At 40.5% G+C, this 24,529-nt stretch overlaps 1 protein-coding gene across 2 annotated transcripts in view; it reads right to left on the reverse strand.

The window, feature by feature from the left end:
* dpysl3 (dihydropyrimidinase like 3) overlaps window positions 1–24,529 on the reverse strand; it is a 35,349-nt gene that overhangs the window by 3,156 nt on the left and 7,664 nt on the right. The window contains exons 2-13 of one of the 2 annotated variants that reach the window (XM_085470738.1): window positions 16,901–16,989; window positions 15,539–15,723; window positions 14,011–14,175; window positions 13,797–13,858; window positions 12,755–12,835; window positions 10,551–10,619; window positions 9,344–9,464; window positions 8,418–8,574; window positions 7,862–8,003; window positions 6,886–7,056; window positions 3,745–3,924; window positions 1,979–2,132 (exon numbers count right to left, since the gene is read on the reverse strand). In XM_085470738.1, coding sequence (XP_085326864.1) covers window positions 1,979–2,132; window positions 3,745–3,924; window positions 6,886–7,056; window positions 7,862–8,003; window positions 8,418–8,574; window positions 9,344–9,464; window positions 10,551–10,619; window positions 12,755–12,835; window positions 13,797–13,858; window positions 14,011–14,175; window positions 15,539–15,723; window positions 16,901–16,989 — 1,576 coding nt within the window. Of the gene's footprint in view, window positions 1–1,960; window positions 2,133–3,744; window positions 3,925–6,885; window positions 7,057–7,861; window positions 8,004–8,417; window positions 8,575–9,343; window positions 9,465–10,550; window positions 10,620–12,754; window positions 12,836–13,796; window positions 13,859–14,010; window positions 14,176–15,538; window positions 15,724–16,900; window positions 16,990–24,529 lie in introns of both variants that reach the window. The other variant, XM_085470737.1, reaches the window with a different exon arrangement.

Consider the following 24,529-nt stretch of genomic DNA (forward strand, 5'->3'; position numbering starts at 1 on the left):
CTTCCAGACAAGCAAATGTACTCTGCAGGCAACTAACAAGGAAAACTATAACAGATCAGACTCAGTGAGAGAGCATGCACACGAAGGCACATACAATTATACAGCAAACTTACTTAATGTTAATATTTCAAAGCCTGGGAAAGTAGGAGCAGTCTTACTCCCCTCTTAAATCATGTACTCAAATTTAGAAATTCTTTCCAGTGGAGGTCATTGTCTTTTTTCATCTCTGAGTTCAAACACTTGCAAAGACAGGTTGCTTAATACAGTAAATGCCAAACTTCATTAAGTACAGTTGTTTATCCAAATGAGTTATCAGCTTTTAAAAATGATCCATATATTTGTAACGACTTCCAAAGACTACAGTGAACCCAGCTGTGGTCTCTCCAGGTTAACCAGAGTTGCTCTCACTGATGTAATGCTACACATGGACACGTTTAGTCAGTCAGGGAGGACAGAATCAGCTACGGTCGCTCTGTTTGATTGTAAAACAGCGCAAACACTGAGTGGCTTGGGATTTTAACACGCGTATGAAGCATCACTGCTTGGTAGCTTGACAAAGTGCATTTCTCACATTTGTTTACTTGAAGCTAATCTAGTGCTGCCCTGACAAATGGGCACAATCATACTGTCACTCAGCAGCCCAGCAAAATTTAACAGATGTCAAACGTGAATGTTATTGTGAGCTCTCACATTATAGTATCTTAACAAATCAGGTCCAGATGACTGCAAATGCTGTACTTTTTAAAGCTTGAAACGTAGGTTCAAATGTGGTGAAAACTTCATTTCCTGCAGCTTTCTAAAAATCTTTTCAAAGTATTTTCTTTTATGCTACCTTGTTAAATGTATTTGTTGGCTTTTTGCCTTTATTTAACGGACACATTTTAAGAGAGACAGAAAAGAGGATGAGAGAGAGAACGACAGAGAGGAATTACAGGAGGTAAAGGACCCGGAGCAAAACTAAAAAACTAAATTAAGAATATAAAAAACAGACACAAATCTTAACACATATCCTGGCTTTGCAAAGCCTACAACAGTTCATGTTGCTAAAATATTAAGAGGGCTTGAATTCTATTAGAGAGGCTGTATTACTGTAGTTGATGTTAATGTCAACATGTGTTATCTTTGCCAATATCCATAGATTCGTATAAAGAAATTGCTGAAAGATACAATTTAAAAATGTCTGTTTGTTAAGTTATCTGCTATGTGCAAACACAACACAGGTTCATCCCTCGAGTTAGGTGACTTATTTATGCTTGAATGAGTCATAGGTCAGCGTTAAGTGGTTTAATATAAACATTCCTCTGAAAATAGTCAGGTACGAGAACTAGACTGGAAATGAGTGAAAACTATGAAAGACCTTTGAAATAAAAATGACGAAACTGTCTTGCTTCTTGGGAGCAAAATATAAAGTTATATAAAGTGGATCAAGACTTTTGCACATATTTTAAACGCTTTTAACATTAAAGGCGTGCTTAATCCAGGGTCATGTTTACTTTACATCAAACAACATTAAAGTGAAAACTTTTACTGACTGTGTTAGAAATTTAATTTAATAGAGTCTTCAATCAGACTCAAAAGAATTCAAGCAACTGCCTTAATGAAATGCACACACAAACAGCTCTTTTTGGAGCATTATGTACTGCAAGCAAATGCATGCCATACTGTGCAAATTGCAATGCATGAAACGAGATAATAAGACATTATTGGGTTACTCTCCAGTCAGCCAAGGACTTTTAATAAATCATTGACAAAACGCAAAGACATGATGAGAATCACACGACTGTTATCTGACTTCATATAATGAATTAGTAACTGAGTTAAAATAGAAGAGGATGAGGGTGGTTTAGCTGATGACCATGGATGCTCCTCTAATGTTTGTACGTACAGTATGTGGACAGATACGTGGAAGAAATGACTGGGTAACACAGGGATTGTTGTTCTATTAAAAAAGTGGTCTCACCGCATGGTGCAGGGTTACCTGCTAGACTAAATCCAGACTGGTGCAGGTTTCTGACAGGCTGTTTGGTTGGGGAAGTACGGGCCGAGGCCGAGGGGGTACCGCCACGGGACATGGAGAATTCAGAAACTGGCCCATCGTACATTCCCCTGGGCACTGCCCTCAGAACAGCCAACTACAGGACAAACAGAAAGAGCAGAGATGGTGAAAAGAAACATAAAGTATGGCAGCATGTAGAAACAGAACCAACATGCAGGTACTAGGAGAAACATTATGGCATTTTGCTGTGCAACAAAAGGTTAAACGCAACTAGCTTCACACATGTTTAGCATTACATGGCTGTCTGTATAACTGTTTGTGTGTCTAAATTATATATGCATCTTTTCCTGCCAAGAGTCAGCTCCAGATTTACAAATCCACACAAACATACACAGAAACACGCAAACTGAAACACGAACACACACAATCAAGCCCTTCTCGAGGTTATAGAACAGAAGAGTCACCAAAATACAGTTATGTATTCATAAGCTTTCAAATCAAGTTGAAACTATTAGCTGACTGTGAAAAGCCATTGTCTGTATGTCTGTCAGTCGCGTGACTCAGTGGAATCTTGGAAGCTCGGTCAAGACTTAAAAAGAGACATCTGTGAATGAAGAAAAGCATAACAGTAACTGCTACCAAGACAAACAGCACACTGTTACTACAGCTCCATTTTTTCATCAGCAGCCAGCTGTGAATTAAGAAACTGTTGGGCTATGAGATTTCTCGGGCCGTAAGAAAGATGGCAAGAGAGCAGTAAGCAGGGGCTGCTTTAAGTATAAGCTGCTATACATCACATGGTTAAATGGGCCCATTTCTCACACTTTGAACAGATGAGTAATACTTTAGGGTGGGTGTCTAATGAAATAGTGCTACTTGACTACAGTAGCTTTCTGGGTTTGGCCCTGACTGCACATTAACATTTAATTTACCTTTAGTTTGGGTTCTCTAAGTTTCTACATGTATATATTTTTCTATTCGGATATTTTCACAAGTTCTCCTTGATTTCCCACCTATTCAGGAAATAAATATGGACAATATGTTTTACACCTTACTGCCAACTGATACCACTCCCATGTCTGTATGCTGAGTATGAAGCATCAAGCATGTATAGCTTAGCATAAAAACAAACTCCCTATGTATCAAGAAAGCATCAAGTTCTCTCCAACCTCAGCTACTCAGTGGCTCTTGCTGTAATCAAAGCCACCTTCCTAAATGTCTTTTAAAATCGAGAGTCTAAAGTTAAAATGCAAGTTTAATAGTATGAGTAATCCTCTTAGCGTGTGCGGTAGGTCTCTCTAAAAGTGTTATCCAAATCCAAAGTCAATGTATCTTTATTAATCCGAGATGACAAAGCCATGACCACCCTCAGTGTATGGACCTTACAGCGTGTAAGCACAGTCAGTGCCCTGTGGCTGAACCTTGGAGGGTGATGTCAGAGTTATATCTCCCCCACATCCCACTTCATTGCCTCCTCCATGGCTGCCCTCTTTTCTCCCCGCCATCCTTACTTCCATTTCACCCTAGACTCTCCTTTCCTTTAGGTACATCCTAGAAGGCCTTAAAGTCCTTCACTGAGTTGTTTTCCCCATTTCCTTTGTATTCTATGGTTTTCTAGTTATGTTATTGTTATTCTGGCAATCTAACAGTGCTGTAACGGAGTTCATGTTGTTCAGTTCAAGTTTTATACACTAACTATATTACCACATGTAAAATGTAGGCTTTAAAAGAAGAATAACTGCACTTACCTGCTTCCTGGCTTTAATACGCTTATAGGCAAAGTCAGGGAAGGGAGAGCAGGGAATGAAGCGGCCCACTCCGGAGGTGGCGTGAAGGTTTCCATCTTCCAAAACGATCTTACCCTGGCAAATCACCACTAGTGGGGCGCCACGCAGCTCCATGCCCTCAAAGATATTGTATTCAGCAGCCTAAAAGCACACATATGATATTGTCAAAGATTGTTGCAGCAGCAAAGAAACTAGTGTTTATTAGATAAAGTTTCCTATTAGTTATATGCTAAATGTACTCTTCAATGACTGAGGAGAAGAGGTTAAAACTTAACTCTCTTTCTCGAATTCGTTATCATTCATCACCTAGTTCTTTACACTTGTCTGTTTGGCATGTACAAACAGCTGCCCTCATCCAGCTGGGCTCAGATGCCTTCATAGTACTTTGTAGTATCACCGCCCTTCCCTTCTTCTGGCTCCGTATGCTCTTTCACTTTTCTTTCTAATGCTCTTTCCAGTTGTCCACTTCTTAATGTTTTCACTCCCTTGTCTTCTCTTGCTTGATTTCTGTAATCCTTTGCATTTTTTAACCATGTTGTGCTGTTCATCCTCCTCCATTTTTCCTTGTGCCAACTTCCTTTTTTTTTGTATGTATGTGTAATCTCTGATGGTCCCCTCCCCTCATTCCATTGTTGCTTATTTCCTCTGCACACGGCCCTGTTTTCTACTGCCATCCAAATTCAGGCCAGAACAGGACATAACTAAGACTCGCTGCATGCCAAACATGATGTCATGACTAATCTGAGCGGGCTCTCAGTGTCCAACAGTAATGCTGCCTGTTCTTCTCTATGTATCCAAATACCCTTATGCACATCTATGTATTTTATGTTGACAACAACAAGCAATCAAAACCAGATGTGGGTTTACTGATAACACACTGAGATATAACACAGTTCAGGGAAAGCATTCCCCAACACAGTACGCTGGTAAGCAGGTCAGCTCCCGTTTGATTTTGCTGCCCATTAAGGCAAGACACTTGAAGACAATAGGATACAATGTAGACTACTTAGCTTACATTTAGACAATCTAATGAAATGTGTGCTTATGTATATTAATGTCCAGTAGACTAGTTGTCTTTGAATAAGCACTTGAACGTGTGTTTTGGAAACTTTTTTTCTCTGTAGTCTGAAAGAAAGCATGTCGCTGAAGAAAAACAGGCCCCACATTTAAAAATTGATCAGGGCACGAAAAAACAATTGTTTTGCCTGCAATGGTTCTCCTTAAGAGAGATTTATTTGAAGTGGGAGCTGCTGTGATTCTGGTCATCTGCTTCTCTCTGTGGTTTTACAGCTGGAAGGACGACTAGGAGGAAAGGAAAGGGGTGACATCATTATGCAAGAACCCATGGATCCTCGGTGGATGTACTCCACATTTAGAGAAGGCATATTATTAGTCCACTTCTCTCTGTTTCACGTCTTGTTCCTCCATCTGGAGACAGCGCCATAGTCTCGTCTTCCAACAAAAACAAATGTCATCGAGCCTTTAAGCAAGACAAACTGAAATCTACACGTTTCAATTCATCATTCCTGCGATCAATTTAGATATTACTAGCTTTTCAGCTAATGCATACTCTCCCTGCTCGTGGACAGTGTTTATGCAAAAGCAGGATTTGTCCTAGGCTGCTGAAGCCGTAATTTCCTGTGCGGACACTTCCTCTGCTGCTGAGCGGCCCGAGAGGAATCTTTAACATCCGTGTAATGGCAGAAACCTCATTACTCATATATACCGTGCGTACTGTACACATAGTGTGTATGTGCGGAGCACAATGTGTGCGAGGCCCTCGGCTTAAACTGTAAGAGTGTACAACAGGATGCAGTTTCACATTTCTAATGTAATTTCACTTTCAGTATCGAACTCTGAACTCATAACTACACACAAAGACGCTCAGATTTCGAATGGCCTTAAGTGCAGTTTAAAAGGGTTATTCATTTACATTCTGCTGACCTTTTTACACTCGTTTCCACCCGCTCTCTTAGGAAAATGTGACAAAACATTTCTTTAATGTGAAAAAAAAAACCCAAGTGCTAACCTATAATATTATACATAAGTCAGTGCATTGGGAAGCAGGAGGAAATGGTGTGCACTATCACCTCTGGTCCAGGCTGCATATTGTGTGAGATGTTTCCCATGAAATCAAAAATACATTTCAACCAAAGTTGCTTTCTACTTATGAGACGTGCAGCTCGCCAACAAGCAGTGTATACAGATGTCCAAAATCTCCAAGGTTTTATGAAACCAGCTGAAATATTAGTGTTTACAGTAACAGAATCTCATACAATGAGAGCCATTCTTTAAACCCACTTTTCCAATTATTCATGTATTTTGGAGGATCTGTGCAAGTGAAAGTGATATAGAGGAAGGAAATACCTCTTGATTATACAGCACATACATTCTCTGTGGATTAACTTCAGTTCTGCTGAACTAGACATTTTGGCAGCATTTGCATCATTGTTTGTTTGCTGTTTGTCTGATTTTGTTGAATAAGCACGGCATAAATCTTTTTTTTTTTTTAATAAATAACTGCTTCATCATTATTAAGGAGTTTTGAATGTATTGAGTCTCAGCATTGAGACCTGGTCTTGTGGTGAGCCCAGTGTGGAGTGGAATTAGTGAAGATCCACTGAGAATTCATTTCCGTTCCGAGGTACTCAGACCTCTCTGGAAGCTGCTCAAAAATGTGCTTTTTTTCCCCCTCCCTAACTTACTCCCAGTCTCCCTTTCTCCCTCTCTCTTCCTCAGTCTCTCTTTTTCTTTGCCTCTTGCACACAGATGCAGACACTTACCTCCGATCGTACATTCTACTTGTCTGTCCCCCCGCCCAAAAATACATCTCACCCTTTAAAGCACAATTTTTCTTTTTTTCTTATTTTAAAAAATACCAGATGTTTTGGGGTTTTTTGTAACACAGCTGTTATATTTAACCAACTAAATCAAATAAGGTTTTTGTGAGAACTTGTGAAGCATTACAGTGCCTATGGTTTTACAGCATAAATGTAAAACAAGTAGAAAGGGAAGCAAAAAAAGTAAAAAAAAAAAAAAAAAAAAAAAAAGAGCCAGGACCTGCGAATTGAATTTAACTGATACTTTGGTCTGAGTACATACTGAGTTGTGTGTCTTGGCAGTGATGGTGCGAATGGCGTCTGTGTCCCAGATGACCAGATCGGCATCAGAGCCCACAGCAATCCGACCCTTACGAGGGTACAGGTTCAGGATCTTGGCTGCGTTAGTGCTGGTGACGCCCACAAACATGTTCTCATCCATCTTACCTGTAGTCTGAGAGCAAAACAAGCACAATGCACGAGCAAATATTACTGGAAATGTTGAGACTGTATCCATTATCCATATATTAGCATTATGGAGCACACCCTACAGCATGTAGTCCTACTACTGAAGACACATTATTCAATTAGCTGAATGGTGTATTTGTAGTATTAATGTAAATGCATGGAGGACGTTTTTAAACTTTGAGAAAATATCCATAAAAACAGTTTCAGATGATGCATTTTTCTTACATTTAAATCTCTCAACATAAGATACTATGTGTAAGTGAAGGTTCAATATTTTAGCATTAAACTATGAAGCTGTCATTAATGGGGGATTTCTTAGAAGATGAGTGGAAGCAGGGAAAACAGCTAACCTTTGTCAACCTTTTAAAAATAGGCCTACTGACAGTCGGTCCAAGTTTGGTGTGAGCCAGGATTCTAAGTACTTGTGCTGAGGAAATGTATTGAGTTTTATGTTTAAAAGCCTACCCAAATTTCAGAGCCAGCAATGCACTTTACGGCAAAGCTAAACAAGGCTGCATGTTAATTATACGGACACAGTGATATAGAGAAAAAAATAAGGCTAGAGTGCTGTTTAAAGGGGAAAAACAGACATGGATGGACATGTAAAAGAGGCACAGAGAGTGACATAGTGGAGCTGCTGAGTGAAACACAACAGGTGACTGCTAAAACAAAGCTAAGGGACATAAAGTTGCTGATGTTCCTCTGGGAAAATCGTAAAAATAAAATGAATCAAGATAAAAATAAAAAATAAACGTCACCATGCGCCTCTATCAGTATGTGATTGTCCTCACCACAGCTTTGTCCCAAATGAGAGCCATCCTCTCCTCCACTCCATTGACACCTTCTGGGATCTGGGTGAAGTCATCCTTGCCAATGGCCTTCTGGGCCACGCTGAAGGTGCAGTGAGCGCTGCCAGTCACACTCAGGTCTCCACTGGGAGGAGAAGAGGCATACTGAAGGTATTACACCAGGACAGTAAAGTCTGTGTACAGCATTAAAGTTCTGTAAACATAAGTAAATATGCTTCTACTTCAGCAGGAGAAGCAAAACAAAACAGAAGGGGGACTGAAAGTAAAGAAGTATGCAGCGTGCCAGAGTTTGTCCTTCCAGTGTAAACCATTACTAATGTTTCCTGTTTCCACATGAAGCAGTAACTCACTTACCAGATGAAGTCCATTTCTTGCACAACAATTGCTGATTCTTCATAAGAAACACAAACTTTGGATGTATCTAAATCTAAAATCTAAACTTTAATAGCTATAATTTTACAACACAGTGGTGTTCATGGCACTTACAAACAACAACGTTTCTGCACATGCAAAATGAAGTTGCAAAGGGGATGTGTACCTGGACAGGAGTGTGTTCAGATAGTCTGGAGTGGTAGGATCGGGGCTAAGAGGAGGTGATGTTACAAAAGAAGCTGCTTTGGCCCAATTCTTGCTCCAGTAATGTGTCCCATCAGTGCCCAGACTGGCTGTGATTGGCTCCCCAAACACAACATTTCCTGGGAAAAGAAAATCAGTCAAAACTTTGTTAGATGTCAACAAAGTGCCAAGTGTGAGGGTATCCATTTGCATAATCATCAATTGCGTTAGTGCACCTTTATTTTTATTTTGTCAGCAGTTTAGTCTCGCTAAAAGCTTTGGCAATTCATGTGAAAGTTTCCAGCAGGGGAACCATGCCAGCATTGGCAATGCACAAATTCCACTTGCTCAGTTGCAGCTGAGGTTGTTCTCTTTCATGCACGGTTTGAGTCCTGTCACTAACACGTGTGCTCTTATGCTTCTTCATAGTCCCTTGCACTAACATACATTATTATTTCCTGGTTTTCATATAACAGCTCGGGAATGGAGCCAAACAAATGTGTCAAGCTCATAAATGCTCCTAATGGATTCACCTGAGTGCAGAGAAGGCTATCTGAGGTCAGCAATCTGGTGTGTTAAAACCTCATTTGGCTTTCCACCAAAGACATTCAAACACATATTGTTCTTCTCTTCTTGTTTTCATTACATTCTCAAAAATTGTTAATTTCACAATCCATCTACGCCAGGCAGGCTCTTGGTTCACATCTGTTCTATCCTCTAAGGAAAAGTGTGTGTGACAGCTCAACCACAGAAAAGACCTGAACAACAAAGCTGAATGTTACTCTAAGAGTGGGATATTTTTTTCATTATACCAAACAGAGACAACTCAGCGTGCACATTTCTAGTCTTGGAAAACACAGAAAAAGAAAAAGAAACATATAAAGGCCCAGGACAAATTCTGCTTTTTACCTTTTTTCCGGGCCTGTGAGATGATGTCAGCAGCACTCTTGCTCATGACCCGTGTCACGTAGAGCGGACAGTTGGTTTGGCTGGCGATGGTGATGGCACGAAATACCGCCTCTGCCTCCAGCTACAGACGAAAGAGCACAATGCGGTTGACTCGGGAATGTTTTTCCCATTAAGATTTTGTCAAACAAACTTCAAATATCACGACCACAGCAAATTATACATTTTTGGAGCTGTATCATTTGAATAATTTGTTTTGAACCCGAACGAAAAGGAGAAGCTTATAATTTTAAAACTGGGAAAGTCAAGGATTGTTTCAGTTATATTGTGTTTGAGTAGTTAAATTTAATGCGATCAGCAAACAAATGTTTAAAAGAAACTTAAGTGAGGTCAGACTAACACCCAGTACTTGCAGATTTTCTAAGGTGGGAGGCTTTAAAAGCAAACATATTGGACACATTTTAGACACATGTCCACAACGAAAAGCACCTGGTGTTTTATTGTGTCTGAAATCTTCATCTCCATATTTGTAAATGCTGGCTAACGAGAACTAAAAATGACTTTAAATACAAAATTCTACAAAGGTTTCAAGTAGAAACGTCACTGCCTCCATATGATGGAAACACTGTTTTCTTTGAGTCCAGAGGTTCAGTCTGGCTTCAATGACCACTGGATTAGTACTGAATAAGATAGTGTACACTAATAGAGAAATACTTGTCTGACTTTGCCTGCTTAAGAAAATCATGTTACCAATTTCTAGATTCTTAAGACTCCACTCAGCTACTTGACATTATGATACTGGTGGGACAGGAACCCTCTGCAGCAGCACAGAATGGAAAATCCCAGACAAGTCGTTGAGCTGAAAGTGTGGCTTTGATTTTTGTTGTTTGCTGAAGAAACATTCACAGCAAAAACTGGATGGAACAAGAGACTTTTTTTTCACCCAGTGTCTCAAATGTATCTGAAACCACATGTGTGTAACAGGAACAACGTGTGTGTCTGAGGACCAGTCCAAAAATGTCACTGTGCAGAATGTGATTCTTTACATGTACAACCATGTTTGTACTGTTTGCACAAAAAAATGATAAATTATAACATGGCTAATTTATTTGAATACTTTTTTAGGACAGTCCCTTTCAAAATGCTTGCACATGCAAATGATGCATAGTAGCTAATATTTAATATAGTGTATGATGTGTGAATGTTAGACCTCTTCTGGCCTGCTCAGCACATGCCCCTCTGGTCCAGTGATACCCATCTGCAGCATCCGGGCCTGCTCCTGTTCAACACACATGCAAAAAGTCAACTGTTAGCTGCTCAGTTTATAGACATAATGTACAGTATGTAGAACTTTCTGGGAGGTCTTCATCAGTCTACAAACTTCAGAATGATAAACCGTTTCTGATTAGTTCTGCGTGTGTTAAGTACACGAACAGCAGTTTTAACATGTGGGTCTGTGCACGGCTCAGAGCAAGGAAAATTTCACTTTCAGAACATCACCTAAAAGCAAAAACTCTGCTTTCAGGTTAGTTTTCTTAGGCATTCGTTTGTACCTTTCCTTGCATAGTGTCATTTAGAGCGACTGTCTGTGAGTTGAAAATGTATTACGGTGACATGCTTCTGCAAATAAGGCTTTAAGCGAGCATCTCATACCAGTGGAAAATCAGTAATACTCTGTCTTAGAAGCCTACGATTGGTCAGGCAGCTAAAATTAAAGACTGAGACTATATCAGCCAAAGGCAAGACAACTTGTACTGTAACTGAAGAAACTAGTGGCATTCCTGTGGTCAGTGCTCCCCTCAGCTATCTGAGGAGAAAAACTTTGTTGCAAGGAGCAGGACCTGTTGATGACAGACACGGAAAATCTAGACATGTCTACAAATGAGAGGAATCCCAGCTGTGTTACTACACGAAACAAATTTGTGGCTCTGATCAACATTGCTGCGCTGAGACTGTTCCCCTTCCCCAAACTCACACAGAAGAGGCTGCCTGGCTGCCTACATTGGGCAAGCAAAAGCAGTTACAACCTAAGTTTTTCAAGGTGCATTTCTAATACTTATGCTGCCTTCAGGAGATGCTCATGAAGTTGTTACAATAAATGGCCCTATGGCTAAATATGTTTGGAAAAGTTTAGAAATCTAGCATTGCTGATCTCGCTCCAAGGAAACATAGAGTCAGGAAAAAGTTATAGGATATGGGAATTATGGAAGTTGCAAACCCTTTCAGGAAAAAAGTAACTGAACTTTCAGTACATGAGCTTTGAGAGGGGAGTTTATCTCAAACTGGCATTTATTGGCCATTTGAAGATGAGAAGCTGTCCTTTGGCATTTGTTTCTATGCTTTTCCATGGCTGTTGTTATAACAGAGAGCTTCCCAAGCTAGCTGAGAAGTGGGGTGGGGTCCAGCCAAAAGACCAAAACACTCACCTAGGAGGGACACTAGTCAGATACCTAATCCACCTTAACAGAGATTTTTTAATGCAGAGTAAGAAGAAAGACTGAACTCTTCTAAGGATGTGTCCAGACACCCATGGGAGAAAGCTAATTTCTGCCACTTGTAACAGCAATATTATATTAATATTCTTTTGGCCATTGTTCACAACTCATTGCCAAATATGAAGAAGACCCTGCCCCAACCTGGACTAGTGAATCAGGTTGTAAAGCATATCCTCAGGTTCAGAGTTGCTACTTCTCCCCCTGCAGCTTTGCACTTGGCCACAAACATCTCCAGTGTATGCTTAAGGTTGAAGCCAGTAGAACCACATCATCTGCAAAAGCAAAGATGTGACCCACCCCTTGGGTGCATCTAGAACTTTGAGTAATAAAAGCTTGAACATAATCAGGGGCGGCTCTGGCAGCAAATCTAAACAAGACACCTCTATCTTAGGTGGTCTAAAGTACAGTACATGACATAATCAAGTGTTCAGACATGTTGGTCTTACAGATGGAAATCAGACTTCCAAGTTAAAGTTGCAAACTGGATAGGAGAGCTGGGAATTGCGATGAATCAGATCCAACACGCACCCGCATACACACACAGTGACAGAATCCAGGCATGGTCTGGAGCTCTGACTAATACCAGCCCTCTCGATCCATCACCTATTACGGTTGATTCACTTTCATTTGTCCACAAAACGGCACAGCCCTGTATAAACTACACCCACACATTACAGTCCTACAGGAAACAGTCTCCCTCTCATCAGTGACAGTGCGTTTAGTCTCTAAGTAGTGGAGATGCACTGTGATAAGACTAGAAAAGTGAACTGAAGTGAACTAAACTGAAATAAATCATACTAAACAAAAACATATCACAGAGTTGGACCGGGCACAAAAGTTCAGAAAAAAAGAAAAATGAGGCAGTGAGGAAGCAATGGAGAAGAAAGGTGTCTGTTAGTGCACTCGTTTCCATTGTTACCTCAGCGATGATCTCGCCATTTTCAGCGTGGACCTGAGCGATGCCTCCCCGCTCTGCCAAGAAGGTACAGACCTCATAGAGCTGGATGAGAAAGATAGAAAGATTGAAATTACAGTGGCACTTCTTTTATATTTCAAATCCTGCCTCGCTGTTTACTCAAAGAAAGGGCACTCCTTTTTAACTCAGAGGTCACCCATAAGCCACAATTTAAAAGAAGCCCACAATTTACATGATGTCTACTCCGACACGCTGCAATTATTGTGTGTGGTCTCCAGAAATGGTGAGAGTCATGTGGATGAACTGCAGTTGTTGTTATGTTGCTGTGCCACAGTTCCTTAGCGAGCTGCATGACATCAGTTTTTCAGGCTGGACTATTTCAGTTGAAACATGTGCTCCTTTGACCAACCAAATTAGGTACGGCTGTATGAGAAACAGAGTCCTGCCTCACACCCTCTGGCTTTCCACTGTTTTTTGAGTCCTTATAAAATCGCAGTACGCATAAATCAAAGGCTGTGAACAATAATTACGTAGTCCTTTTTTAGACACTTTGTCACCATTGGAGCCAAGTCACGGCCATTTCTTTTTTGCATGTTGACTGTGAAGTTACAGGAAGTTGGCAATGACTCATTTTACATTGACTGCAACTGGGAGTTTGTGACACGGTGAAATAATAATAAAGGCCATGAAGTGAGCCCTTTTCTAATGTATGATGAATTGAGGACAAAAGCAACAGTCCTCAACAATTCAGTGCAAAACTAATATTAGGCCTTCGGTAACTTAAAATAGCTTTCAGAATTAAAAGGTTGCAGCTGTGTCTCTTCAAAGGCACCATCTCGTCGCTGAGCCGAGTTGGAAAGATAGCAACACCAAAGCAAATTTTGCACTGAGCCTGGCATTTTTCAAAACTGTTGATTTTTCTCCCATCCCTGCACATCAAACATGCGGGGAAAGATGACTGCTGAGAACAAAAAGAGTTTTAACACAGATATTAAAACAGCAAAACCTGGTCTTTAAAGTGTGTGCTACATTTAAGGCGCTCTACCTCACTGTTGCTCATCTGGTAGTAGTCCTTGTACGCCATGTACACCTGGAATGAGTTCACTCCTGCAAAAACAGTAAGTCAACATGAGAGAAAGATAAAATGTGAAACGTTTTATGTAAAGTTTAATTTCTTTAACTACTTTTAAACAAAATCTCCCAAAGCACTCCACCCCCCCTCACCCACGAAGCTCTTATAGCACGCCATCAAGACCCACCCTTTTCCTTGATGAGATTATCCACCTCCTGCTTTACGCTGTCATTCCAGTGGGTGATGTCCACATGGAGAGAGTAGTCGCAGCAGGCTTTCTCATCAGCCCACTGCCTCCACTGGTCATGGGCCTCTATCAGACTGGTACCAGGTTCTGACATCACATGGTCCACTGAAGAATAAAGGAAGACAAGTATTATCAGACAGAAAGAAGATGAATGCAAAAAGCGAAATGACAGATGAAGTGGCAAAGAGTTGACACAAGTGGGGTGGGCATAGTCACACGTAAGGAGACAAAGAGAGGGCAGCGTCAGGATCTGTCTGCTGGTGCTTTTACTTTCTCCCTGCATTGTTTATCTTGCATAATCAGCTGTCTGTCTGAATTCCTGCAGTGCTCAGCCAGTGGGAAATAACCTTGTCAGATGTCACATTGCATTTTGTACATCTCTATCTGGGTACAGGTGTCCTTGCACAAAAATTGAGCGACTTTACCTACTTTTATATTTTCTGTGTAGCCACGATCACATTTTTTATTAATAGGAATGGTGCACATTTCGATGCAAGTTCTTAAATGCATCATGAATGCTTTGCATGGATGCTGCTTGCATAAGCACAAGCACATATAATTACATACATAATGTGTATATTTGCATGGTTTTCTGTGCAGATTGAAAAGCACACAGTACGAGTTTGTGTTTCTGTTTGTGGACACAACAGGATCACAGTGCACAAAATATCCTGCTACATCTAACTCAGCTCTAATAAAATAAGGCCTCCTGCTGCCTTGCCATCTGACTGCCTTCTTTATCTTATTAAAGAAAACCCAATCTGCTTATGTTAATAGGATATAGCTGAAAACAGCAGTCGCATACATACACACAGACACACACACACACACAAAACAATGGCAAACGCTCAGTGTCCACACTTTTTTTGTTCACCATCTCTCAACACAACCTCATTGGCTAGTTAAGACAGACATGTACGATATAAAAAAATAAAAAACACACAAGCAGACAGCAGAGTACACATTTCCACTTGGAATATAATCCCTCTATGAATGGAGCTCATGAATAGAGCTTACTACAGTAGCACGCCTGTTAGTGGCTTTGTCTGTTTGAAAACAGGGCCAACAGGCAGCAGAGGAGCAGTCAGCCCAAAAGAAGTTTTAATGAAACTGCAGCATCTACCAACTGTGACAGCATCTCATCCCTAACCTACATGAAGTTCACAAATCCACAAAAGAAAAGGCTGTAGTCAAACCAGACATGGGAGTACGACACTGATGCCCTATTTCTTTGGGAGTAGTGTTTCACTCTATAACCCCCACCAGTCATCGCCCCCTACGCTCAGTCTTTTGTATGGGCCTCTTTCGTAGTGGGACCAAAACCTTTTCCCATGCCTCCCTTTCTCTTTTCCTCTGTCTGGCGTTCAGCCATCCCTCCCCTCACTGCATTTTCTTTTTAGCTTTTTTTCTGAAAAAGCTTTACTATTATCAGCTTCACTGCGTGGGTGACCTTTCCTGCAGCTCTTACCGATCATGGTTGTCCCACCAGCAAGAGCGGCCTTTGATCCCTGGGCAAAGTCATCCACAGTTGTGGTTCCACGGTACGGCATCTGGAAGTGGGTGTGGATGTCGATACCACCAGGGATCACCATCTTCCCGTTGGCCTCAATGGTTTTCACACCACCAGGCACAATCAGATTGTCACCAATCTGCCTGTCAAGTGAAGATGATGTTATCGTAACTATATTAAAACCTGTCCATAAATGTACACAAACATAATATAAGTATTACTTCCCCTTTTTGATTATTTATCAAAGCTGAGATGCCAATTATTCAAATTCAGGGAACCAAATTATTCCAGAAAGGAAGACAACATAGTAAAAGGCAAAAAAACGTTTAATGCGTATAAATCTAAAGCAGAAAAAAAACTAACTGAAACAAAGTCAACCTAGCCTGAAGCGGGACAATGTCACCATCCCAACACATTAACATTTCGCTTCTGCTAAAAAGTATTTTTATAGAAGACACAAGTTAGACAGGCAGGCAGAAGCCAGAGTCTCTGTGAGTTTGCCAACAGTCCAATAGTGCCGCCGGCATGTGGGTGTTTATCATGCAACACCAGTCTTTCTGTGGGCTCCTCTCTCTGAGCTGCCTCACTTAGGGGCAACAGGGACAACTGGGAATTCAAGTGGCAACAGAACAACGGGGAAAGCGAGTGAGACAGTTCCACTGTCCTACCCCAGCCCGGTCAAGAACAGCTGTTATCAGTTTAACTGTTACCGCAACAAGTTCAGATTGTTAGCTTCATTCATTCAGTCTGCATTCATGTCGTAATTCTTAAATTGTTTCAGATTTCCTCATCAGTGTTTTGGAGGAAGTGTTTATAAGACTGCTATTCATTATGTAGCTGGTGTTCACTTAGACTGTAATATCTGCTCTTCACTTAAACTTTAAAACTATCATTGCAAGTGGAGCAACCAGTTTTTAACCACTACTGTCTTAGGATCAAATAGCATTCAAAAACTAACAATCTAATCATGATTAAACTCTTGAAGATAATCTTTAAGGCCCAAGGTGCTCTTTTCACATTTTTTAATACTGTTTTACCCTGGTATAGATAATTATTTCAAAAGAAGCCCTTTGATTTTGAATTTCTTCAAGAACTTTAGAATTATCTGTGTTTCAGAGTTTTAGAAAAGTAAAATATTTGAATTTCTACAGCAGCACTATGCACCTTCAGGGGAGAGAAGGATTTAAATATAAAGGGGACAAGTAAGATACCACATAGCCCAGATAGAAAATAGTTGATGAGGTGAACTATAAGTGGAGGGACGAAACCAAATGGGAAGAGGTGTGAGCAGAGCAGAAAAGAGGACAGTGGAATACTTACTTAATGAGGCCATCCTCCATGTAGATATCGGCATGGAAGGACTGATCATCATTAACAATCCTTCCGCCTTTGATCAGAAGCCTGTCGCTCTGTAGAGAAAGAGATGGGCAGAGTGGAGGGAAAAGGAGGGAGGGTGGGGTTGGAGGGGATGAAATACGATAACAATTATGATTCTATGCAACGTTGTGCCAAGAAAATTTGTTTAGACATAGTAAATCATCCTCTACTGGAAATTTACTTGCCTAAGTCACAATATTACTGTACAAGAATTAGAACTGTACTCTGTTTGTCTGTAGTGAGATTATCTCCTTATTTCTTTCCACCCACAGGATATGAACAATGTTTCATTCATGGCTGCTAGAGAGGGGTACATGTGGTGGCCGTGTCACAAGCAAACACATCTCACATAGCATAACTATATGGACCACCCAGTAAGTCTGCGTGCCCAGAAAAACAAGCAAGATTTGGGAGGAAATGTCTTCATTTATTTGATGAACATCAACTAGTGTCAACTCATTACCCACTTTTCAGATGGCAGATGATTACATGACATTCAATATCTGGATCATGTCAGATCTGTGACAAAATACTGGTTGCACTGATACATAAACTGACTATGGACCCATATATATGTGAAGAGCTCTGTGTACAGAGTATTATAACCTCCTGCATCCACACATGGGGACATTACATCCTGGCTTTGTTTGCATCACACACTTCATTCTACTTGTGTTGTGCTGTAAAATAAACCTAATGTCCCCTTGTGAGCATGTTCTCACAAGGGGACATGCATGTAACAAAGTATGTAAAAAGAATTCACACATAGCTAGAAAAAAGTAAAAAGGCTCCCCAAACAACAGCTCTGGTGTCAGGAGGTTAAACAGCATCCTTCAGTCTTTTGCTCCTTTACTTGAAAGGGGGTCCAGTAAATCACCATAATCTGCAGACCTTTCCCTTCTTTTAAAATGAAAATTTCTCCAGACAGGGATGTCATCTGGGAGGCTGATGTCGTTGAAGCTCAAGCCGCTTTTAAGGTCATGGATTAACATCGTAACCACATTTATCCAGATTCTGTTACGCAATAATTTTAACCGTCAATGTTTTTTTTCTCAGCGTAATCATTTTATCCAATAGACCGAATGCGATCACCAACTGATCACTCAATCATTTCATAAAGCAGACAATTTCTGATCTGTGTTACAAAATAATGCAAATATTATATAATCCCTACAGTGTTAACGAACATGTTCCAAAGTAAAACTAAAAAAGCAACACTAAGTCTGAGGAGCCTTTTGCCAACACCTTTTGATGTTTTGTGGCCTGATTTGGGTGTTGTCATGACGCCACACAGTCAGACAAGAACAATTTGCTGCTGCACCATGGGCCGACTCTAGCAGGCCATTGCCATGGCAACAGGTTGACGAGAGGGAGAGAAGCAAGAGAGGAGAGACAGGGTGCGCCTGGTTTCTGTCATGGTCCTGGGCCATGTGGGCCCAGTATTCTTAGTTTTCATGTATTTTTGTATTTTGTTCTTTATTTAGGCCATGCTTCCTGGGTTGATCTGTTACGTTGTTCCTTATGTGTTTTCCCTTCGTGACTCTTACCCCCTGTGTGCCCCTCTGTGTATTTATGAGCCCTCGTCTCTCTTTGTGCTTTATTCTATGTTTTCCCCAGCCCGTTATGTCTGCGTTCTCCCCGTGCTCTCTCTCTTCCTGTTTGAACCTCTGTGTACTTCCTGCTTTACTTTGCCCATCTCCCATCAGTGTTACGTTCACTCCTGCCGTGTCTTGTTATGATTATCAGTGTCACCTGTGTTCCCCGTGTGCATCCACTTCCCCTGATCATCCCTCATGTGTATTTAGTCTCTGTGTTTCGTACAGTCTGTGTCGCGTCGTCTGTGTTCTCACCTCCATGTTTTCACGGTCAGTCCTTGCAGTGATCATCATAGTCTGAGTTTTCTTAGTTTGTCGCAGTATTAGTTTTCCCAGTTTAGTTATAGTCTAGTCACGCCATCCCTGCTTTGTTTGTGCACTTTGTCTTCAGCCATAATAAAGGCTCGCTTTCTGTTAAGTTCACTCCCGTCTACTCACTTGTGTATGCACCTGGGTCCATCACACACACCACCGCACGGCCTGTCTCTGCAGACCGTGACAGTTTCGCTGATATGCTGGCTTTGCTGACTGGTTGAATGTACAATTGACTGTACAACAGGGTTAAGGGTTTACAGACGTGCCCTTGCTCACAAAATGAGCAAGGGCAAGATATCTTCTTCATACAGGACTTGCTCAATAAAACAAATATGATGTAAGTAATTGAACATATTAATGCCTTAGGAAATTTAGCCTTGGATAACCTTATCACAATGACTTCATGACAAAGCTTTTTTCCCTTCACTTCATTCCACCACCCCAATCTTCTCCTTATATGTGGAGCTCTACACTTATGATTTAACAATAGGGTTCAAAGGTATATTTATTTGGGAGAATCCATTCTCCTGTCCGCTTCCTCATTGCTGCTATAAATGGTCAGTTTCTTAAAGTATGTCTGAGTTAAATTACCCAGTGAATTTCAGGCACAATCAACAAATATTTGCACTTATCTGCTTCACAAATTTTAAAAAACTGCTTTAATTATCAGGATATAGGTTTAATTCTTTTCTGTTTAGAACTGTTTTTAGGACAAAACAAGGCTTCTGCACATGTCATCCTCAGGTGTTGGAGCTTGTGATGTGAGACTTGTGACATTTTTTCAAATAGATGACAAATAAAATAATCAATACTGAAAAATTTGTTGCGACCTGCAGTATTTAACTTCCGTGTAACCTTCACGAGATAATTAGTTATTTTATTTTTTATATTTATTAATTTTTTACTAAAATGGATTAGTAATCGAATTAGTTCTTTTAAAAAAGCATCGACATTACACTGAAAACCAAAAAATATAGCCTTATTTATATACCCAGTCTCTAAAACGGCAAGACTTGGTCTTTCCTTGGTCTGCTAAGAGGAACACACCATATTTTCCCATCAGCAGATGTGTGCAACAATTTACAGCCCCTGGCCGTGGACCCAGAGTTTCATCATTATAATAAACTGCAGCAATTCCTTTGAACATAACAACAGGAAAAATAAAAGTATTATCGTGTACATAGCTCGAATATCTGCTGAGCTAAAAGACACACAATGTGGCTATTCATGAGTTGTGTGGTAGTGATTGCACATATTAGGTGGTGGTGGTGGTAGTGATGGACTAGTGCGAACCAGAACCCAGAGTCTTCCCAAGCAACCACACCCTGAAGCAACACATTACAACACACAGTCATCAACTCCTGGAACACCACACTAGCATAGATCATGCTGCAAAGCTCAATGCCTTCATTAGCTTAGAGAGAACGCCTTCCAAAGAGTGCTCTGTCATAATAATTTAACATGACAACATTACTGAATGTGAATAGGGAGTGCACACAGACAACTTTCATAGCATTCCAGTAAAGGAAACAGACGATAAATCTGTCAGTTAATCAAAAAAAGGTACAAAAGATGCCCAATGTTGTAAAACTATTGTAACAAAATCAGCCTTTGCATGTGACTAAATGGTATTTTCCTCATCGTTTTTTGACATTCTTTGACAGATCAACAACCTAAGATGACCATAACCCAGAAAAGATTTTTCAGTTATTGTTATAATGACAGCTCCTGATGAATTTGATGTTAACCAAGTTAATGATCAATTGTTGCGGCTCTACAGCTGTCAGTTTAAATGGTGGTGAAAAGCAGCTTGTAATGAGTCAAAGGAAAAATACATTAGTTGCAGCTGCCCACAAAAAATTAATGCCACCAAATCTGATTCTGCAAAATCTGAAATCTGATCTTGTCTCCTGGTCATGACTTATGGTGTTAAATATGAGACATTAGTTTTTGTAAAATGTTGTGATGTATCAATGAAGTTGACCTCTGATTTTTGTAGATTAAAAAAATTATTTTGTGGTCTCAGTAGCTTTGACATTCGCCCACTCAGTTCTAATCAGTTCATCCTTGAGTCCCATGCCAGACTCAAAGAAAATCCCTCAAGGATTCAAAAGCTACTGGACTACCTCGGATCTCTAAAATTGGAAGTTTTTTTGTTTTTCTTTTTTAATCACTCGGAACATATGGTTAAGAGTCACTGCTGTTTCATTAACATGAATAAGAATCACTAATATAAATATTATTGAATTAATAGTCAGATAGAGACCTGCTTACATCAGCAGCATCAGACAAGAAGAGGTTTTACCTGATTTATAATACTGCAGCGATGGGTGTGCCATCATGCATGGGTGACTTACTGAAGTGCTTACACCCCCTCCCCCGTCCTCTCTCTCTGGCACGCACACAAACACACACACTCATTTTACCCTTTTCAATTTCTGGCCACTGGCTGATGACAACATGCAGGAGACCGCAATCACTTAACAATCAATAGCTTTCCATTTCCGTTACAACCCAGTAACTGGCCATTGCTGAATTGCTCAGGACTGCATTTCACATTAGATTCTTTTTACACTCAGCGGAAACTAAGATGCTGAAACGCTTCATGCCAGCAGCTCATGTCATCGGTGCAATATCTAACAAGACAGATATTTTTAAAAAGCAAAAAGCATGCCCAAAAAATTGTTTCAATAATAATACAAACCATGAACTAGACGCAGAATGCGTGGCCAAACTGTCAAGCCTTTTTAAAGACACATAATAAAAACAACGCGTTTTCCACTGACATTTCTTCATCACACTTCATTAACAGAAACTCAGACTCAACATTTACTGTGGCTTTTACATCAATTCTGTGACAAACAGCCACAAACTGTGACAGTAACCATTTCATCTGACCACAAACAGCAATGTTGCTCATATTATTATAACAAATATATGTCATGTGACATCATGGCGGGTGAGATTGTTAAAGAATAGATATGGAATATTTCAAAATGTGTTTTCTACATCACATTCATGATTATCAAAACAACATACAAGAAAGAAAATTGTAAGTAGTGAGTGAAGGGAGATAGCTCATCACCTCATTTCTGAAATTCTTAGTCCAACTTTTGTCTGTTAGTCTGTCTATACCACAAGACAAATGTGGTTTTGTAATAGTGACACTGGTGGATTCCAACCCTCTGTGCTATCCTGTGGTTACGGGAATAAACCAAAACATTTGTTACATCTTTAACGAGACAGTACTGTCCACATAATGAACTCATGCCACAGCTGTTACTTTTTGCTGCAGCTTCGACAAGAACTATTAAATATCATTCAGTGGCTAATGTGGTATTCACGAGTCCTGAGTCTAAGATTGGACTGCATAACCACAGCGGGCTTAAGATGGTGGATTCAGTGCACGGCTAATAACATGCTTTGACAGTCTTGATGCAAAAAGGAGAGTAAAGACAGCTTAATGAGGTCCTAAGACAAAGAAGACCTCATAATTTTACTTTTTTCTCTAACTTTGTTGAGCAAAGTTGCCTGTGCTCACACATAGCTGAAGAAAGGTGCTGTAGACTAGTCATTGTGGATTTTCTATAATAGCCATTGATTTAAGTTTCGAAAATACAATGTCTGGCTACTGTTTTGAATTAACTTCTTCTCTTACGGGATCATTCGACTGGTGAGGGACCAGAATTTCCAGGTTGACAACATTCTTGACCCAGACTGGTTACTGGTGGGTTAGCCTCCCATGTGTCCAATTATGAGCTGGTCCCTTTCATACATGCGCAACGCACGCACAGGGTTGGAAGCAAACAGTCATCTACACATCATTTACAGCCACATGCCAACGTAGGCTATCATTAGGAAGCTATTCAGTACAAGTAAATGTTTCTGAGAACAAGCATAATAAGACACTTAAAATGCCTACACGGATATTTTTAAAGAAGCTAACAAAGGCAAAATGGCTAACACTGAAGCTAGCTAAAGCTCAGAGCCAGGTAGAAGCAAACAGCTTCGGAAAGAGCTTCAGTATGAGCAGACAAAGGTTGAGAGCAATTACGAGAAAACTAAGGTGTGTGAAAAAGAGAAAAGGGCCCTGTTGTCTGCTGAAGTTATAAACATAATGGAAAATGTAAGTAATTGGTATTTGTTTTGTTATATAAATCTGTTAAACCTTCTTTTATCTGGTAAGGCAAAATATGCCAGCTATAGAAACTATTTTTTAGTTAATTATTTGTACTTCATTCCTCTTTTGTAAAGTTTCATTGTCATTTCTTTTATTATGAAAATAAAAATGTCATAATAAAAATATATTTTTTGTTTGCATAAACTTAATTTCTCAATATGTACCATACTGGAGTTTACAGAAAACTGGGAAACAGAGCATTTTATCCATATCAGTGCTAAAATAAATAATTTAGTCACTAAGCTGTTTCCTGACTGAGTCAATGGTCATACTGAGACAAAACCACGTCTTCAAGCCACTTAAAGAAGTCCAGACGCTTTTCTTTCCAAGCTCCTTAGACTTCTAAAAATCTAATGACATAAGAAGAAAATGTTTATTTTACCTTAGAAGGGTGATAAATGCTATTCTGGTTTTTTTGGGGGATTTTTTTTTGGGGGGGGGGGGGGGATTTGGCTCTTCAGAATATGCACAAGAGACATGAACGATGTTGATCTTGATCTTGACTTGCTCTTCCCAGGGTCACTAACTATGTCCTCATTTGTCAATCGCATAACTATTGCAGCACCGACTCTTTGAAATGGAAAGGTCTCCCTGGGTTGGCAGTAAATAGTAGCCACTATTAGAAATTACACATTTGCAAGGACTACTCCATGCAGCCGATTCAGTACTCAAAGTGTACCAGTTGTTTTCCTTCCAGTTTTTTTTTACAGTTACTATTTATGAAAGTCAGTACACCAGTATAAGTATATACTGCACTGTACTTGCATTGTTATATATAAATATAAAAAAAACACCCAGCACGCCCCTACGGGCGGTTTATCCTTCAAGCTCGGGTCCTCTACCAGAGGCCTGGGAGCTTGAGGGTCCTGCGCAGTATCTTAGCTGTTCCCAGGACTGCGCTCTTCTGGACAGAGATCTCCGATGTTATTCCCGGGATCTGCTGGAGCCACTCGCCTAGCTTGGGAGTCACCGCACCTAGTGCTCCGATTACCACGGGGACCACCGTTACCTTCACCCTCCACATCCTCTCGAGCTCTTCTCTGAGCCCTTGGTATTTCTCCAGCTTCTCGTGTTCCTTCTTCCTGATATTGCTGTCATTCGGAACCGCTACATCGATCACTACGGCCGTCTTCTTCTGTTTGTCTACCACCACTATGTCTGGTTGGTTAGCCACCACCATTTTGTCCGTCTGTATCTGGAAGTCCCACAGGATCTTAGCTCGGTCATTCTCCACCACCCTTGGGGGCATCTCCCATTTTGACCTCGGGACTTCCAGGTTATACTCGGCACAGATGTTCCTGTACACTATGCCGGCCACTTGGTTATGGCGTTCCATGTATGCCTTGCCTGCTAGCATCTTGCACCCTGCTGTTATGTGCTGGATTGTCTCTGGGGCATCTTTACACAGCCTGCACCTGGGGTCTTCCCTGGTGTGATAGACCCCAGCCTCTATGGATCTTGTACTCAGAGCTTGTTCTTGTG

Source organism: Copadichromis virginalis, linkage group LG10, assembly GCF_057382275.1.
Source record: "Copadichromis virginalis isolate Kocher_CV1m ecotype Utaka linkage group LG10, C_Virginalis_male_GT1.1, whole genome shotgun sequence".
Lineage (NCBI taxonomy): Eukaryota > Metazoa > Chordata > Actinopteri > Cichliformes > Cichlidae > Copadichromis > Copadichromis virginalis.